This window comes from Cryphonectria parasitica (genome assembly GCF_011745365.1).
Source record: "Cryphonectria parasitica EP155 unplaced genomic scaffold M406scaffold_4, whole genome shotgun sequence".
Lineage (NCBI taxonomy): Eukaryota > Fungi > Ascomycota > Sordariomycetes > Diaporthales > Cryphonectriaceae > Cryphonectria > Cryphonectria parasitica.
In genome coordinates this window covers 582,721-601,907 of record NW_024468912.1, presented here as the reverse complement: position 1 = coordinate 601,907, position 19,187 = coordinate 582,721, and the positions used below count along the sequence as shown (strand labels likewise).

The 19,187-nt window shown below is 35.1% G+C and overlaps 2 protein-coding genes across 2 annotated transcripts; one reads left to right on the top strand and one right to left on the bottom strand.

Annotated features, from left to right (window-relative positions):
* Positions 1-15,814: 15,814 nt before the first annotated feature.
* On the top strand, positions 15,815-16,485 carry M406DRAFT_321925 (uncharacterized protein; the record flags this gene model as incomplete). The annotated part of the gene is made up of 3 exons (XM_040919575.1): positions 15,815-16,190; positions 16,259-16,347; positions 16,431-16,485. Coding segments are annotated over exons 1-3 (324 nt in total), but the record flags the coding sequence as incomplete, so codon positions are not given.
* Positions 16,486-16,739: 254 nt separating this feature from the next.
* Positions 16,740-18,239, bottom strand: M406DRAFT_54421 (uncharacterized protein; the record flags this gene model as incomplete). The annotated part of the gene is made up of 2 exons (XM_040924538.1): positions 16,740-17,175; positions 17,515-18,239. A coding segment is annotated over one exon (319 nt), but the record flags the coding sequence as incomplete, so codon positions are not given.
* Positions 18,240-19,187: the final 948 nt, after the last annotated feature.

The window sequence follows — 19,187 nt, the reverse complement described above, 5'->3', positions numbered from 1 at the left end:
GGGTTGGAAGCACCGAGCAGCCCACGGGTGGGGATACCCTGAGGAGCCTGATTCGACGACAGCGTTGACACTCCGTGACATTCTGGCACCGGAGATCGAGCGGCTGAAGGAGAAATCATGGGGATTGAACTTGAGGGAACATGTTCGGCTGGCTTTCGAGGAAGATGATGCTGAAGAGAGCCCTGCGTCGGCAACGTCAACGTCACCTCTTCCGGACGAGCCTATGCCTATGCCTGTGGAAGAGCCTGCGCCCTGTGGAGAAACCTATGTCTGTGTCTGTGGAAGAGTCTGTGCCTGTGGATGAGCCTATGCCTCCGAAAGAGCCTGTGGCTGAAGTTGCGGAAGATTTTTGATAGAGAAAACCACTCTACAATGTCAAGAAGAATAGGTGTATTCATTATTCGCGGTCGAAAAACTACACAGGCGTCTCCAACGTTGAGTGCAATCAGTCTTATTTTACGAGTGCAGGGTTTTCATTCTTCAATCTGTCTTCGAGAATTGATTGTTTATGATCTCTCTTCATCGATAGTTTCTCTTCATCTTCTCAGAAACGACTACTGAGTCAACTCATAATACAAAATTCCTTTACCTTGGCCAGTCCGCTACACAGGCGATATGATAATTGATTGATTACATGCATGGTGCTGGTGGTCTTGACTTCTCTGCAGATGAGTCTGACTAGTTATGTACTAGAAAGGCCGAGATACTGGAGATACTTATTCAAAAGCATATATGAGACCTTGTGTTGCTATTTTTTGCCTTTTAAAGTTTGCCATTTGTTAAAATGGTCTCTTATCGATCCTAGCTCTGCAGGAAAAAAATTGATGACCAAGGAAAAGCGGGGAAAATGGGCAGAAATTTGAACATGAAGGTGACCCACAAAACATGATTGGCTCTCGTTCGTCGTTCAGATTTCGCTCAATTAGGAAGGTGATTTTGGTGTGTTTTTTCTCGAAAAGACATCTTTTTCAAGCTGAAATATCTCAATGAAATATCTGTTCTAGATATAAAGATTGGAATAGCTGAAAGAGCTGAAATATAGATAATTAATGCCAGGATTAGGAGATTAATATGCTCTGTAATTAGCTGTACTTTGATACAGGAGATGAAAGTAGCTTTGGAGTTGGTAACTATATTATTGTAGCTTAAAAGCTATTTATCTTTACAAATAATAGCGCTTGAGTCTTTATTCAGTATTAAGGTTTAGATAGAGATACAGGTTAGTAGTTAAGCTAATGAATTCTATTTACTTCTATGCACTTGATACAAGTTAAAAAGAAATGAAGATATGCTTAGAAACTTCTTCTGAAGTTTTAATAATAGTGCAGTTCTACTGAGAATCTAGCTTAATTTATCTTAATTTTGTAATTTTTTTTATTAACTGTACAACTGCTTCTATTATTCTCTTCTAGTGATAACTAAAGAAAAATATATCTTTTTCTTTTTCTATAAAGCTCTTTAGCCTTTGTACTCAAGATATTGAGATATAATATACTGTATTCTTTAGGTTTGCAGAAAGAAGCTGACTTTACTTTGAAAAGTATTTTTGGATATCTTCCAAGATTTAAATATAAGGCTTATTCAAATATCGATCATGATTAGCATCCCTGAGCTATAATGCTCAATTGTAATGAGCACTGCAGCAATCCGAAGATTCCTAAGTACACGAAGGGGTTTATGCTAACAAGAGCGGTATCAAAGTGTTAAGTTCTTGAATACGGAACTGTACAAGTCCTAATAAACGATGCAAGTGTTCACTGCCTTTAGGGCTACTCAATATATGGAACTGAATACTTAGATTGATAACTAAAGAGCTATGTACTGAGTCTATCTAATGGTAATGAATGTGTTCTTATATATCCAGCTTCTTCAGTCCTGTTAGTAGTGTTGGTTGTTGGATCTCTTGGATCATCTGAGTAATCCAACTGATCCGGATCATCATGGATCAGCCACTGATCCATCCTGATTCTGTAATCCTAATCCTTGCTTATATAAGCCTTAGTTCTTGAGATGTTGAATCCTTTCCTGTCTTTCCAGATAGTTGTTCCGGATGTTCTGGCGAGTAATCTGCATATTGAATGGATTATAATATCATCTTTCTTCTATTAATCGTTGTTTCTAATGATCTTCTGTAAGTATTCTGATAAGTTATTTGCATATATGATTATGCCTTTCTAATCGAGATGTTGAATAGAATCAACAAATTGTATTCTAGTTGTTCGGTAAAAACTCAAGAGCATTATCATCTTGCTGAGCTTATTTCTGCTTTTGGTATTGAAATGCTTGCTTGTGCTCATTGTTGAGAGATGAGAGCTTCCTGTTGTTTCGCTGAAAACTCTTCTCGTTGTAAGGAGTGTATTTCTCTAGATTAGAGCTATAATACTAGTTATTTCTCGGCTTCTGCTGATTGGTTTCTTCGTTTCTTAGTGTTTTCTGTGATTACTGATTTTCTTCTTCAGCAGGGTGTTTGATTTGCGAAAAGCGCAAGGTTTTGAGCGAGAAGGCTGAGGCGGAGTCGGCAAACGCTGCTGCTCTATAAGCCTTGCTAGCGTCGCAGGCTTGTCTTGATTGTATATGGAAACAGCGAAGATTGTTAGAGGAGTGTGCTGCAGAAATGATTCATTGTAGCTTCAATTCCTTGGAGGGGTTTGCTGATGAGGAGGATTGCAGTCTTCGTGAAGAGGAGATTCGCTTGATATCTCAGGGATATCTTGAGATTATCAACTAGAGTTTCTTAGCTTTTAATTCTAGCGTGTTTGGTTAGCCTTCCCTTCTGAAGAGTGAAACTGCAGCGCCTGATTCTTGTTCCAGAGCAGAGCGATCGTCCTAGATGCTGGTTTTTCTTTTCCAATATTCAGCTATCTTTTCCTAAGCATTTTTAACGTTTTTCCGCAGTTTCCAAGAATTTTTGCTTGCTGAATAATCTTTTTATTTAACAAGATATTCCCTTATATTATCTATGCTTCTGTGCTTGAGAATCTTCTCTATCTTATACTCTGGTTTATTGTTTTCCACTTCTGCTGTATTATTTATTAGTATTTCCTATACTGCTAGTTCTAGCAGTAAAATGTGAAAGATTGAATATATTCTTATTTTATAAGATAATGCTAACTTGTAATTAACTGGAGAGATTTGTTGCAAGATTTTGAAGAATTCCAACTTCTTATGATTGAGTTTGTTGCTAGGTTTGATTGTTTTGATGTTTTTCCGAAGTAGGTAAACTTTATTTCTCTTCTGTAGAATTGGTCTTTCAATCCTTTTGGAGTTTGCATATTGCATTATTTATTCTTGAATGAATTGTAATTCTGATTGGAGTTTCTTCTGAACTTTCTTAATCTTTTTAATCTTTTTATCTGCAGCTTCTGCATTTGCTTCTAGTAGTACTTTGTAATAAGCTATTGGATTATATTTATAGAATATAAAGAATAGTAATTTCTTTGTTATGCTTATATCTGCGCTATTATAAGCAAACTGTATAAGAAGTAATAGATTAATTTAGTTATTCTGTTTTTAGTTAATATAGTATTGAAAATACTGTTTAACAATCTAATTCATTCTTTTTATCTATTTATCTATTTGCAGATGAAATGCTGTAAATATTTTGTAGTATATTCCAAGTTGTTTTATAAATAAAATTCAAAACTTTGAATTAAACTTTCTGTTTCTGTTAGAGATTACTTCTTCTAGTATGCTGTAGTTAGCAATGATTATTCTGAGAAATGCATATGCAAGTTCTTCTGCTATACTGCTTTCCTTATAGAAGAGAAAATAAGCATACTTGCTTAGTTTGCAAACTATTACTAGAATACTATTATATTGCACTTTAGTTAAGAATTCTTGTAAGAAAGATAGTTTGATAATAAAGTTTAAACTGATGAATTGCTAAATAGTTATAAATATTAGTAAGAAATACAGTAGTTTGTAAAGCTTGTATCTTTCTGCTTTATTCTTCTTGCAGCTGTTGCATTGTTATAGAATGCTCTCAATTCTTTTCCTAAGATCTAATAGATTTCAGTATTTTTTAATGCATTCATAGATTGCTCTAACTTCCTAATGCTTATATGCTAATGCACTATATATATCTTTGATATAGTTATTTTATTCATTTAAAGTTATTAATTCTGAATTCTTTTCTAAGGATTCTATTCTGAGAGCAGCATTCAGTTCTTTATATGCATTAATAAGATTTTCTGACTTATCTTGAACAAAGATATTCTATATATCCGAGGAATCTGCATCTCGATAATTTAATCTTCTGCTAAGAGCATCTGCTCATTCGTTTTCTGAGCTTTTGCAGTATATAATTTTGAAGTTGAATTATAAGAAGAATTCTGCTTATCTGATTTATTGCTTATTCAAAACCTTAATTGTTATGAATATAGTTAGATTCTTGTAATCTGAGTGAACTATGATTGAGTATTATATATTAATAAAATAGTATTGCTACTTCTTGAAAGCTTTTACTATTGCTATGAATTTCTAATTAGGGATTCTATAGTTGATTTTCGAGCTATTTAATTTCTTTAAGAAATTGCTTATAATTCTTAAACATTCTTGATTATCTTGCTAATCAAGTTGTTCTCTGAGTATATATTTTGATACATTAGTTTCAATTTTAAAGAGTTTATAAGGATCTGCTTTATATAAAACTGGTTCTAAGATAATATATCTGATGATCTCATTGAAGGCTTCTTGTGCTTTGGAGATTCATTTAAAAGGCTATTCTTTTTTAGTGAGATTTATAAGAAGGTATGCAATTCAGCTATAGTTCTTAATAAACTGCTTGTAGAAGTTGATATATCTGAGGAAAGATTTAATATCTCTAATGCTTTTGAAAACTAGCTAATTTCTGATAGCTTTTATCTTATCTTTCTATAGCTTAATGCATTCTAGCTTAATTGTGAATCCGAGATAGTTAGCTTTTTGTATATAAAAGTAATTCTTTGCAGGTTTTATAAAGAGTTTTGCATCTTAAAGCGTTTGCAATACTATTTCCATGTATTTCTTATGCTCTTCCAACATTCAAGAATAAATAAGAATGTTATTGAGATAAGCAATAATAAACTGATTCAGATATTTGCATAGAATATGATTGATTATTTCCTGGAATAAAGCTGGAGCATTTATTAAACTAAAGAGCATAACCAAATATTTGTAGTATTCATAGCATATTCTGAAAGCAGTTTTCCATTCTTCTTCTTTCTTTACTCTAATCAGATTATAAGCTTCTTTCAGATTCAGAACTATAAACCATTATACTCCTTATAATCTATCTTATAGTTTCTTAATAAGTAGCAATAAATATCAGTTCTTGATTATAATATTATTGAATTGCTTATAATCAATATATAGCCTAAGCTTGCTATTCTTTTTGAATATAAACAGAATAAGATATTCTGCTAATAATTGCAATGATTATATATATTCTTTCTTAAGATTCTTATTAAAATACTCTCTAAGTGCTTCTAGCTATGCTTAATCTAGTCTGTAGATAGGAAAGAACTTGAACTGTTTCCCTTCTTATAGCAGAATCTCGTAATTGTATAAGCTATATTCTAGCAATTCTATATTCAATTCTTCTTGGAATAGTTTCTTAAACTTGTAATATTCTTATAATATGCTTGCAAGTATTGGTTCTAGTTCTTATACTATTTCTGCTATCTGGAGAAATAGTAGATACTATTAAGTATGCTTCTTTTCGTTCGTTGTTTTTGGTAATGTTTTTAAGAGCTTTGAGCATTCGCTCCGGGCTGAACTGAGCGCTCAAGAGCCTAGTTTCGAGGTTTTTCCTGTATAGATCTACAATTCATATTCTGAAGCTTTTTCTTATTGCTCTAGAGCGAACTAACTTGCTAAGGATCTCGCTTCCATTATTTTGCTAACTTATTAGCACTCTAGCACTGTTTGGATTTGCTTATTACTAGATTCTTCTTCTTGAACTATTAGCTCTGCTAACTTAAAGATATATAAGAAGTTGTATAAAGCTTCTTTTCCTGAATATTCTTCAATCACTAGCTTCGATTCTGCATTATTAATTATAATTATCTCTCTAGATATAGCTTATTTCTATAAGATCTAGCTAGTAGTTCAATCGATTCGAGAATTATACTTCTTAAGCTATAAAAGTTTCATAATCAGCTCATGCTATGCTGTATCCATAATATTAAAGGAAGCTCTAATTATGCATTCTTGAATTAAGATAGATAGATAATCAGTTTTCTTATTAATTACTTCTTAGTTGTATATAATAGATTATTCTTTTACAGTGCTGAGAATATATAAGCATTTCTTCTATCTTCATTATAATTATACTTGATTGATGATATATAGGAATATAAAGTTTCTCTGAGCGCTACTATTCAATAGTATGCTATACTTATATTCTTAAATATATATATTGAACTTAGTATAAGTATAATCTATTCTAAAAGCTTTATATAGGAATTGTTCTGATCTGATTATCTGCAGTTTCTTTACAAGCAATTCTATTCTTTTGAATTTGTTAAGAATTATTTGTTCTTCTGAGCTTGCTTTGCTGCTTCTTGAGTAAGCTTCTTAGCTTGCTTTTGCTTATATTGTTATTATTTCTAATCTTTCTTCTGTTAATACTAGTTGCAAATCTTATTATTAATATGAATCATGCAGAATATTATTTTGCATTACTATCATTTTATCTTTTTATTTATATATTATATAAGGCAATTATCTAGTAGCTTGATATATACATTATAATATTACTTATTAAGAATCTCTCTGAAGCAGAATTTCTATTCTTTAATAGCTTGAAGGATTTATTCTGATTCTCTAATAGAGAACTATTTATATTATATCTTGTTTGAGAAATGTATTCTGCAGCTATAATAGGTGCAGAAGATTTAAGCTAATTCGTAATATAGGTTGTGAAGTGAGCTGATTCGAGGGTTCTTATCTTCTCATGCTTCGATGTTTTGCAAGGGAATGTAGATGAAGAGCTTCTCTAGCTCTATTCCATAGATGAGATATTCAATCCATGTTATTTCCTTGTTCTATTCAATACTGAAGAAGAATCTTTCTATAGGCTTCTTGAGTTCATTGTTCATGAGAGATTCCGGTGAATCATTAGATCGTTTGCTCTAGCTTGATCTTTCCATTGCTTAAAAGGCGTTTCCAGTATTGCTTAAGTATTCATACTAATAACTAAGAGAGTATTATTTCTTATTCATATTCCTAGTTATAGTGCTTAGCATAAGCAATAAAGAGTATTAAAGAGTATTGTTGCTAAGTTCTTCTTCTAATGCTTGAATACTTTGTTCTGCAATATTAGAGCAGTCCGAGCTGCTGCTTGTAGAAATGCTGAGCATACATCCTCGTTCTGCTGTTGCTATTTGTCTGCAGCGCTAAGGCTTCTGAGGGAACCATTCTGAATCTTTCTTACTTAAAAGGTATATTAAGCAGTTGTTATTATAGCAGAATGTTCAGCTGAGATTTCTATAATTAATAGAGTTTGATACTTGCTCTAAGAGAATATTTTTGCTTAATTGATTGGATTTCTATTATTGAATGATATTTATCTAGCATTCTTTCTGAACAAGCTGCTATTTATTCTTTTGGGGTTGATAGCAGTTGCATATAATATATCCTTATTTATTACAGTTATAGCAAGTAATGCTATTCCTCTTGCTATACTGCTTATTAGCTATATTGAGTTTCATAGAATCAGCATGCATAGTGCTGCTCTAAGCTATATTGCTATATTAACTGCTATTTTTGTTTTAGAATTTCTTGCTTATATTAGCTGGAAACTTCCAAATCTGGCTTTCTTTCTTCTTAAACTTCTTTACTCATTATTCATATAGATAGTTATTAATGCAGATAGCTTGATTAGAGAATATTGCAAAGTTCTTCAGCTAATTCTGCTTGGAGATTTCATTTTTAACATTATTTTTAAATCTCTTATAATAGTATTCTATAAGATTCTTGTTTTCCTATGAAAGTTTTGCTAAGAGCTGCTTAAATCTAACTATATAAGCAGAAGCTAACTTAGTTTATCTGAGATTTATGAGCTGCTAAGCTATAATGCATTCTTTATTAGGATTACCAAAGATCTTCTTAAAAGCTTTCTCAAAGCTTTCAAAGAAATCAAATATATTCTTGATATTCTGAGTATATGCATTGAGATTGTTCTGATGCTCTAAGTAGTTGTATAGAAAAAGCTTGTACTAAATAAGAGCATTCTTTTCGAAACGAATCTTTGCAAGAATAATCTTTTCAGATTCTATAGTAAACTGAGTTATATAGTGCAAGAAATATGCTCTGTAGTAAGTAAGAAATTTATATAGCGTTTTCTGATTGCTATTATATATAGCAAGCTTGTTTATCTTGTATGCCTTTCTAGCACTATTGATAGCTGTAGAAGTGAACTGCGCCTGTTAAGCTTATTAAGCTAGCTAAGCCTATTAATTAGCAATAGTAGCGCTCTAAGCCTGCTATTGTTCATACAGATCCTGGATATACTAGATAAGCTAATATATCTAGTTAATTAATTCTTTCTGAATAGAGATATATAAGAATGAAGAGATTTCTGAAGAAGCTATTGTATTCCGTATTACTCAAGAGATAATACTGAACTGTTCTTGAATAAGAATTATCAAAATGTAATAAGCATTGCAGCAATCCGAAGATTTCTAAGTATACAAAGAAGTTTATGCTAACAAGAGCAGTATCAAAGTATCAAGTTCTTGAATACGGAATTATACAAGTTCTAATAAACGATACAAGTATTCACTGCCTTTAGAGCTACTTAGTATATGGAACTGAATACTTAGATTGATAACTAAAGAGCTATGTATTGAGTCTATCTAATAGTAATGAATATATTCTTATATATTCAGCTTCTTCAGTTCTGTTGGTAGTGTTGGTTGTTGGATTCCTTGGATCATCTGAGTGATTCAACTGATCCGAATTACCATAGATCAGCTACTGATCCATTCTGATCCTGTAATCCTAACCCTTGCTTATGTAAGCCTTAGTCCTTGAGATGTTGAATCCTTCCCTGTCTTTCCGAACAGTTGTTCCGAGTATCCTGGCGGGTGACCTGCATGTTGGATGGGTCATAACATCAATATTTCTCAAGATCAATTTATTGGGAGCTTCTGTATATTGCTTCGAATGTAAGAATCTCTCTGTGCTGTATAGCTTCTGGGAAAAGAATTGACTGATCTTTCTTTTAGCATAGAAATAAGTATATTATCAGAAGCTTTTAATACAGCTCATCTCCGAAATACAATACAAGCATTAAGAAGGATTGTTACTGGCTAGAAAGTAGCGATAAATGAACAGCTGCTCTTCGCTATATGTAATAAGCACTGCAGTAATCCGAAGATTCCTAAGTATACGAGAGGTTTATGCTAATAAGAGCAGTATTAAAGTATCAAGTTCTTGAATACAGAACTATATAAGTCTCAATAAGCGATGCAAGTGTTCACTGCCTTTGAAGCTATCAGAGTAGAGAGTAATCTGATACTTAGATTAACAACTGAAGAACTATCTGAAGAAAATCTATCTAGCAATAAGAAATGTAAACCTTTATATACCTAGTTCTTCAGTCTCTTGCTTGCTAGTAATCATTCCAGATCACCACTGATCATTTCGGATTACTACTGATCACTGAGCGCTGGTGATTACTAGTAATCGCTCTATTGCTTGATTAATCAGCCTGTAATCCTAACTCTGAGTTATATAATCCTTGTAGGTTGTCTAATGTTGAGTTATGATATCTGGTTCTTGTTTGCTTGTAATCTGTTTTTGTAATCTGCATGTTGGATGAGTTATAACATCATCTTCCTCCTATTAGTTATTGTTCTCAATGATCTTTTGTAAGTATTCAGCAAGTTTTCCGTATATATGGTTATATCTTCCTAATTGAAATGTTGAACAGAATCTTAAATTCCTGTATTAGCAAATCTTCTTCTGATGCTTTTATTATTTTCTTGAAGCTGCATCTTTGTTGTTTCAAGTATTATTTGTATATTGAGTCTACTGGCTACGAAGTTATGCTATGCTCATTGTATCTGGAAGAGGGAATGCAATGTAAGATAGTAGATGGGGTTAAGAGCTGTTCTTAGTGTATGAAATGAAGTTGTTTCTGTAATGCTGGTTGAATTTTTATATTTTCTTATGAGCTTTTTCTTCTCTCTTTCTTAGTTCTTGCTGATAGTATTGCTTCAGTATCTTGCATTACTGATGAGTTGGTTCGTTTGGATGGTAGAAAGGTAGAAGAGGAGGAGTGTTTGTTGAAGCATTAGCAAGAGCTAGCGGATGCTCAGGCTCGTTTGTCCGAGTTCCTAGGTCATTTGTCTTGTTTGAAGAAGCAGCAATGCTTTCTTCAGGAGAAGGGGATAAAACTGGTGAATGAGAGCTTGGAGGAGGAGGAGTGTGAGTGCGTGGCGGCTGAGGTGCAGGCTGTGGTTTCTGCGGAGCTTATAGTTGTTCCTGGGGGTTCTTCTTCTGGAGGTTTTAACTGGAATTCTGTGGATGTGGGAAATGCAGTGATAGATTGATCGGATTTCCTGGAGAGCGAGATCTCTGAAAGCTCTGAATCTCGGTTCGGAATAGAGCAATTATCTTAGGTGCTAGTTTTCCTTTTCCAATATTCAGCTATCTTTTTCTAAGCATTTTTAACGTTTTTCTGCAGTTCTTATGAGTTTTTGCTTGCTAGATAGCCTTTTTATTTAATAAGGTATTCCCTTGTGCTGTTCATGCTTCTATGCTTGAGAATCTTTTCTATCTTATACTCTGATTTATTGTTTTCTACTTCTGCTATATTGTTTGCTAATATTTCCTATACTGCTGATCTTAGTAGTAAGATATGGAAAACCGGATATATTCTCATTTCATGAGATAATGCTAACTTGTAGTTAATTGGAGAAATCTGTTGCAAGATTTTGAATAATTCTAACTTCTTATAGTTAAATTTGTTACTGGATTTGATTATTTTAATATTTTTTCGAAGTAGATAGATCTTATCTTTTTTTTATAGAATTGATTTTTTAATTCTTTTAAAGTTTGTATATTATACTATTTGTTTCTGAATAAATTGTAGTTCTAACTAGAGTTTCTTCTGAACTTTCTTAATCTTCTTGATTCTCTTGTTTGCAGCTTCTATATTTGCTTCTAGCAGTGCTTTATAATAAGCTGTTGGATTGTATCTGTAGAGTATGAAGAATAGTAATTTCTTTATTATGCTTATATCTGTGCTATTATAAGCGAACTGTGCAAGAAGCAATAGATTAATTCAGTTATTCTGTTCCTAGTTGATATAGTATCAAAGATATTATTTAATAATTTAATTCATTCTTTCTATCTATTTATCTGTTTGCAGATGAAATGCTATGAATATTCTGTAATGTATTCTGAGCTGTTTTATAAATGAAGTTCAAAATTTTGAGTTGAATTTTCTATTTTTATTAGAGATTACTTCTTCTAGTATGCTGTAATTAGCAATAATTATTCTAAGAAATGTATATATGAGTTTCTCTGCTATACTGCTTTTCTTATAGAAAAGAAAGTAAGTATACTTGCTTAGTTTGCAAACTACTACTAGAATGCTATTATATTATACTTTAATTAAGAGTTCTTGTAAGAAAGATAGCTTAATAATAAAGTTTAAACTGATAGATTGCTAAATAATTATAAATACTAATAAAAAGTATAGTAGTTTATAAAGCTTATATCTTTCTGCTTTGTTCTTCTTGCAGCTATTGCATTATTATAAGATGTTCTTAATTCTTTTTCTAAAGCTTGATAAGTTTCAGTATTTTTTGATGCATTCATAGGTTGTTCTAACTTTCTAATATTCATATGCTGATGCACTATATATATTCTTGATATAGTTATTTTATTCATCTGAAGTTATTGATTCTGGATTCTTTTCTGAGAATCCGATTTTAAGAGCAGCGTTCAGTTCTCTATGTATATTAACGAGATTTTCTAACTCGTTTTGAGCGAAAATGTTCTGTATATTCGAGAAGTCTGCATTTTGATAGTCTGATTTTCTGCTAAGAGCATCTGCTTATTCGTTTTCTGAGCTTTTGCAGTATACAATCTTGAAGTTAAACTATAAGAGGAATTCTGCTTATCTAACTTATTGCTTGTTCAAAATCTTGATTATTATGAATATAATTAGATTCTTATAATTTGAGTGAACTATGATTAAGCGCTATATGCTAATAAAGTAGTATTGCTATTTCTCGAAAGCTTTTATTATTGCTATAAGTTTCTGATTAGGGATTCTATAGTTGATTTCTAAGCTATTTAATTTCTTTGAAAAGTTGCTTATAATTCTTAAATATTCTTGATTGTTTTGCTAGCTAAGTTGTTCTCCAAGTATATATTCTAATATATTAGTTTCAATTTCAAAGGATTTATAGAGATCTGCTTTATACAGAATTAGCTCTGAGATAATATACTTGATAATTTCGTTAAAAGCTTCTTATGCTTTAAAGATTTATTTGAAAGATTGCTTCTTTTTGGTAAGATTTGTAAGGGAATATGCAATCTAGCTATAGTTTCTAATAAACTGCTTGTAGAAGTTAATGTATTTAAGAAAAGATTTAATATCTCTAATATTCCTGGAAACTAGCTAATTCCTAACAGCTTCTATCTTATCTTTCTGTAGCTTGATGCATTCTAGCTTAATTGTAAATCCAAGATAGTTAACTTTTTGTATATAAAAGTAGCTCTTTGCGAGTTCTACAAGAAGTTTTGCATCTTGAAGCATTTGCAATACTATTCTCATATATTTCTTATATTCTTTCAATATTCGAGAGTAAATAAGGATATTGTTAAGATAGGCAATAATAAACTGATTCAGATGCTTGCATAGAATATAATTAATCATTTCCTAAAATAAAGCTGGAGCATTTGTTAAATTAAAGAGCATAATCAAATATTCGTAGTATTCATAGCATATTCTAAAAGCAGTTTTCCATTCTTCTTCTTTCTTTACTCTAATCAGATTATAAGCTTCTTTCAGATTCAGAACTATGAACTATTATGCTCCTTGCAATCTGTTTTATAGTTTCTTGATAAGTAGCAATGAGTATTAGTTCTTAATTATAATGTTATTAAATTGCTTATAGTTAATATATAGCTTGAGCTTGCTATTCTTTTTGAGTATAAACAGAATAGAGTATTCTGCTAGTAATTGTAATAGTTATATTGTTGTGGTGGCCAGGGTGATAGTTTGTGGAACATGGAGTACAGTGGGTCAAGGGTTCTCATACATATAAAGAATACTACTCACTTTTCAAATTCTTTAGCTATAAGCAACAATGAAGCATTCTTTCTCTTCTTTTCAATTTTTGAACCCTTTGAACAGATCTAAAACAGGTTTTTCACTCTGTTCTTGTGCTCGTATAGCTTTAGTTTGCTGTTCTCATCTGCACAGGCATGCTTGGGTTGTACGAGCTCTTGCTCATTGCTTCAGCAGCTGTTTATTCCTTTTTCTTTCAAGAGCAACAGCGCTCTAGTTCTGGTTCAATAGTGCAGTGAGTATGGACTTAGCTGTTCAAGCTGGTAGCTTAGAGCTGTTTGCATTACAGTTCGTGAGAATCAGTAAGAGCAGCAAGTTTACCTTATGAACGAGCGCACTCTTTTTCCCTGCTGAGCTCTTTTATTTCCTTTATCTATTACGCTTACACAATAGGCTGTACATTATGTTTGAACTCTGGATTATGCCTGAGATCTCTTATAGAAGGGAGATAGGTAAATAGAGGAGGAGTGATATAAGTTCTAATTGTAAGCTGGTGAATGATGCATTGAGCCTGCAGGCTAATATTACAAAGAAACGAATTCCTTTTTCCAACATTTCTTATATTAATCAACAATCCTATACAGAAGCTAATATAGCTCAGATCTGTATAAGCTGCAGCGGAAAGTTTAATTATATTAGATATAGGTTTATAGTTAAATTATAGAGTAGAATGCTTTTGATAGATAGTACTTTGCAGAGAAAAGTAGTATAATTAATAAGATCTGTACTTCTTGCAATAGTTTGATCAGTATGCTTTATCTGAATATATCTGGCTATATTAATCCTTTGGATTAAAAGCTTACTGATTGCATTATTCCAAAAGCAAAGGATACAGGAAAGTGAAGATGAGAAACTGTTAATGCATATAAGGAATAAAAGTTGAGAATTATAATAATATTATTCAATATCAAATTTTAATCAATATTTTATATCTAGTTAGAAATACTTCTATTAATTAGTAGAATTATTAATAAAGAAAATTCCAGTATAGTATAGAATAGCTAATTCAATTCCTTATTATTTATTACAAGATAAATCTTATGCATATTCTACTTACAGACTGAATCTCCTTCAAGCATCTGAACCCTCTTGACTTCTACAGTATTGTTTTCCGCAGGATATGGAAGATATTCCAGCTATAGCGCTCTTAACTCAAGAATCTCGAATCAGGAAAGCAAAGAAATATTGGAGAAAGCGATAATTAAGAGGGAAGATAGCTTTTATATCTGAGAGCTCTTCCAATCAGATACTCAGTTCAGCTGATTACCTAGCTAATAATTACTATAATTAGAACTTCAGATTCCTCTTCTATAATAAGCTTGCTAGTAGTAAGTTGATATTATTTGCTTGTATAGAAGTTTTCTTATAGCTAAAGCAATTCGATTAGTAGCATTAGATTAAAGGAATTAATAATACTTAAGTACTCAACTTCATGAAAAGCTTCTGTGCAGATATAATTATTGCTGGAAAAGTAGAGAGATTTATTACAAGTGCTAAAACTTGAGATGAATAGAAAAAGCAATTATTAGTTGCTTATCGCTCTTAGGATTATCTTTAAGCATACATTTCCGAGTAGAAGCATCTGAATATTATTAACAACTGTTTTATTATTAATGCTGCTAGCTTCTAATTGTTTATTATAGACTATGATAATGCTCTTACTTGTCTTAAGATCAGAGATAGTTAATCTATAGTAGAAGCATGGATAAAGCTTCTTTCAATCTGGATTAAGCGCTTCTGAGCTGATTATAGTGTTACTGCTGAAAGTATTAGTAATAAGAAGTGGCTTTACTTTATGGAAAAGCTGTTAAAGGTTTATTGTGAAGTATTCTAGGAGAAGATTCAAGATTAACTTGCTTCTAGTGCTACTAATCTTCAATTTCATTAATAAGCTTAATTCCAAGATTTTTCTATATCTCTATCTCAGCTAATCCTTGATCAGATACAGCTCGTTCCTGTTCTACATTCGATGCATAGTGCTCCCAGTTAACTGATGAATCTGTTAGAATAAGCAGTAGAGCTATTGTCAGGGCCGATTGTGCCAGCAAGGCTCAGAGCCAGCTAAGCCAGCTGGATTACAGATGACTAAGCAATATGCGGCTATAAAGCAGCTTTCTAGCTACATCAGCACTGCTGAGCAGAACTTAGCTCCTTAGGCCTCAATATTATTCTGGTTGTATGCCCCTGAAAGAGAGAAAGACCTCGCCACATTGCCTTTGCAACCTTTCCACCTGACAGTTTGAAGCCTGGCCCTTTTAAAGGAGGCAATCCGGCGAGGCTTTCTATCTTTTTTTTCCCTAGGAGCAGCGCTAACACTGAGCAGGAGCAGAGCAAACGATCAGACCACTATCCTTTTCGAACCTTCGAGCCTTTGACCTTCGAGCCTTTAACCTTCGAGCCTTCGATTTTCGAGCTTTCGAGCCTTGAATACAGCGAGCAAGCAGTGCCGAGCAAGCAGTATGCAAGCAGCGTGCAAGAAGCGTTCAGAAGAGATTCAGAGCATTCGAGTCGCTAAGCTAGAGCATACAGCGAGCAAGCAGTGTCGAGCAAGCAGTATGCAAGCAGCGTGCGAGAAGCGTTCAGAAGAGATTCAGAGCATTCGAGTCGCTAAGCTAGAGCAAACAGCGAGCAAGCAGTATGCAAGCAGCGTGCGAGAAGCGTTCAGAAGAGATTCAGAGCATTCGAGTCGCTAAGCTAGAGCAAACAGCGAGCAAGCAGTATGCAAGCAGCGTGCGAGAAGCGTTCAGAAGAGATTCAGAGCATTCGAATCGCTAAGCTAGAGCATACAGCGAGCAAGCAGTATCGAGCAAGCAGTATGCAAGCAGCATGCGAGAAGCGTTCAGAAGAGATTCAGAGCATTCGAATCGCTAAGCTAGAGCAAACAGCGAGCAAGCAGTATGCAAGCAGCGTGCGAGAAGCGTTCAGAAGAGATTCAGAGCATTCGAGTCGCTAAGCTAGAGCAAACAGCGAGCAAGCAGTATGCAAGCAGCGTGCGAGAAGCGTTCAGAAGAGATTCAGAGCATTCGAGTCGCTAAGCTAGAGCATACAGTGAGCAAGCAGTGTTGAGCAAGCAGTATGCAAGCAGCGTGCGAGAAGCGTTCAGAAGAGATTCAGAGCATTCGAGTCGCTAAGCTAGAGCAAATAGCGAGCAAGCAGTATGCAAGCAGCGTGCGAGAAGCGTTCAGAAGAGATTCAAAGCATTCGAGTTGCTAAGCTAGAACAAAGTGTGTTCTTCGCTATTCGAGCGAGAGAGCAGAGTAAGCAAGCAGTAGATCTGAGTATCTTCTGTTTTCGAAAGTGTATTCTTCGCTATTCGAGCAAGAGAGCAGAGTGAGCAAGCAGTAGATCTGAGTATCTTCTGTTTTCGAGAGTGTGTTCTTCGCTATTCGAGCGAGAGAGCAGAGTAAGCAAGCAGTAGATCTGAGTATCTTCTGTTTTTGAAAGTATGCTCTTCGCTATTCGAGCGAGAGCGCAGAGCTGAAGCGGAGTGTCTGCTTAGCAACTGAAGTTGCTTGGGTATTAGATTGCAAACCAATTACCCTTCTGCGCCTAGCAGTAGAGCGAAGTGTAGCAACGGCTTCAGAGTTGCTAGAGAGCAACTCTCAAGACGGAAAGCTGTAATTATCCGTTATAGCTGCAGGAATGCTGTTCTGGATGCTGGGCTCCTTGGCTGCAAACTAAGTCCCTGATGAAAGGCTTGCAACCTACATCAAACAGCTTTAAGTTCTGAAGAGTGCCTGGATAAAGCGCTGAGGGAGCAGCGATTGAGCAGCATATATGGCGCGGGTATTGCACTCGGAAGACTTACGTCTGGAATGTGATTAAAAAGAGATTTTTTTTTCACAGGCTTCGGGGACGAAGCCAGAAGAGAAGGAGGGAGATGGTTGAGAGGCCTGAGGCATTGAGAGACCTTGAGAGACCTTGAGTGACCTAGAAGCCTGAGGCACTGAGAGATCTTGAGAGGCCTTGAGAGGCCTGAGGCACTGAGAGATCTTGAGAGGCCTTGAGAGGCCTGAGGCACTGAGAGATCTTGAGAGGCCTTGAGAAGCCTGAGGCACTGAGAGATCTTGAGAAGCCTTGAGAGGCCTGAGGCACTGAGAGACCTTGAGAGACCTTGAGTGACCTAGAAGCCTGAGGCACTGAGAGATCTTGAGAGGCCTTGAGAGGCCTGAGGCACTGAGAGATCTTGAGAGGCCTTGAGAAACCTGAGGCACTGAGAGATCTTGAGAAGCCTTGAGAGGCCTGAGGCACTGAGAGATCTTGAGAAGCCTTGAGAAGCCTGAGGCACTGAGAGATCTTGAGAGGCCTTGAGAAACCTGAGGCACTGAGAGATCTTGAGAAGCCTTGAGAGGCCTGAGGCACTGAGAGACCTTGAGAGGCCTTGAGAGGCCTGAGGCACTGCGAGGCCTTGAGAGGCCTTGAGAGGCCTGAAGCACTGAGAGATCTTGAGAAGCCTTGAGAGGCCTGAGGCACTGAGGGACCTTGAGAGGCCTTGAGAGGCCTGAGGCACTGAGAGACCTTGAGAGGCCTTGAGAGGCCTGAAGCACTGAGAGATCTTGAGAGGCTTTGAGAAACCTGAGGCACTGAGGGATCTTGAGAAGCTTTGAGAAGCCTGAAGCACTGAGAGATCTTAAGAGCCTGAAGCATTGAGAAGGCGTAGGAGCAGCTAGGAAGCAGCGAAAGCCTGGAAGCAACGGAAGCCTGGGAGCAACGGAAGCCTGGAAGCAACGAAAGCTTGGAAGCCTCAAAGGCCTTGAGGACAAGGCCTGATAAGGGGGGACAATCTGTCAGGGCCGATTGTGCCAGCAAGGCTCAGAGCCAGCTAAGCCAGCTGGATTACGGATGACTAAGCAATATGCGGCTATAAAGCGGCTTTCTAGCCACATCAGCACTGCTGAGCAGAACTTAGCTCCTTAGGCCTCAATGTTATTCTGGTTGTATGCCCCTGAAAGAGAGAAAGATCTCGCCACATTGCCTTTGCAACCTTTCCACCTGACAGCTATTATATTATTAACCGCTTTAATAGTTAATTCGTGATTAGCAAGCTTAGCTTGAACTGATTAAGCAGATTTTGAAAGCTGAATCTGCTTAGAAGAGCAATCAAGAATATAATCAGTTGGCTTCAATAATGGAGCAACTCCGCATTAATCAAATTACAATAGCAAAATTCTTAAAGCTGCAGACTAATACTCTCAGATAGATGCAGAATGTTTTGTATAACTAAACTAAAGCTCTACAGAAGATCTTATAACTGATTAAGCGTTTCCAAACTGTTTCTGCAAGAAATTCTTTCCAGGGAAATGCAAATTTCTTGCAGATAGGTATTATCTATATAAGTTCGGAGGATGAGGGGAAGCAGTATTCTGAAGCATAGCGAGTGGAGATTAATGAAATTCTGAAGAAGGATGGAACTCTGCATAAGTGCTATAGCTGTAAGTCAAAGTTTCATGGAGCTCATGTGTTATAACCCATCCAACATGCAGGTCACGAAAACAGGTCACAGGCAAACAAGGACCAGGTGTTATGACGCAACGTCAGACAACCCACAGGAATTATGTAACCCAGGGTTAGGGTTACAGGCCAACCAATCAGAAGAGCTCACCTGTGCTCACCGAGCCTCAGTGAGCACCACTGAGCAGCAGTGAGCCTCAGTGAGCATCAGCAAGCTACACTGAAGAGCTGAATATATAACTACATATTCATTACTATTAAACAGATCATCATACATAGCTTTTCAATTATTAATCTAAGTATCAGATTACTTTTCTACTCTAATAGCTCCAAAGGCAGTAAATACTTATACAATTACCTCAGTTGTGTTTCCGTATTCAAGTGTAATGAGCACTGCAGCAATCCGAAGATTCCTAAGTACACGAAGAGGTTTATGCTAACAAGA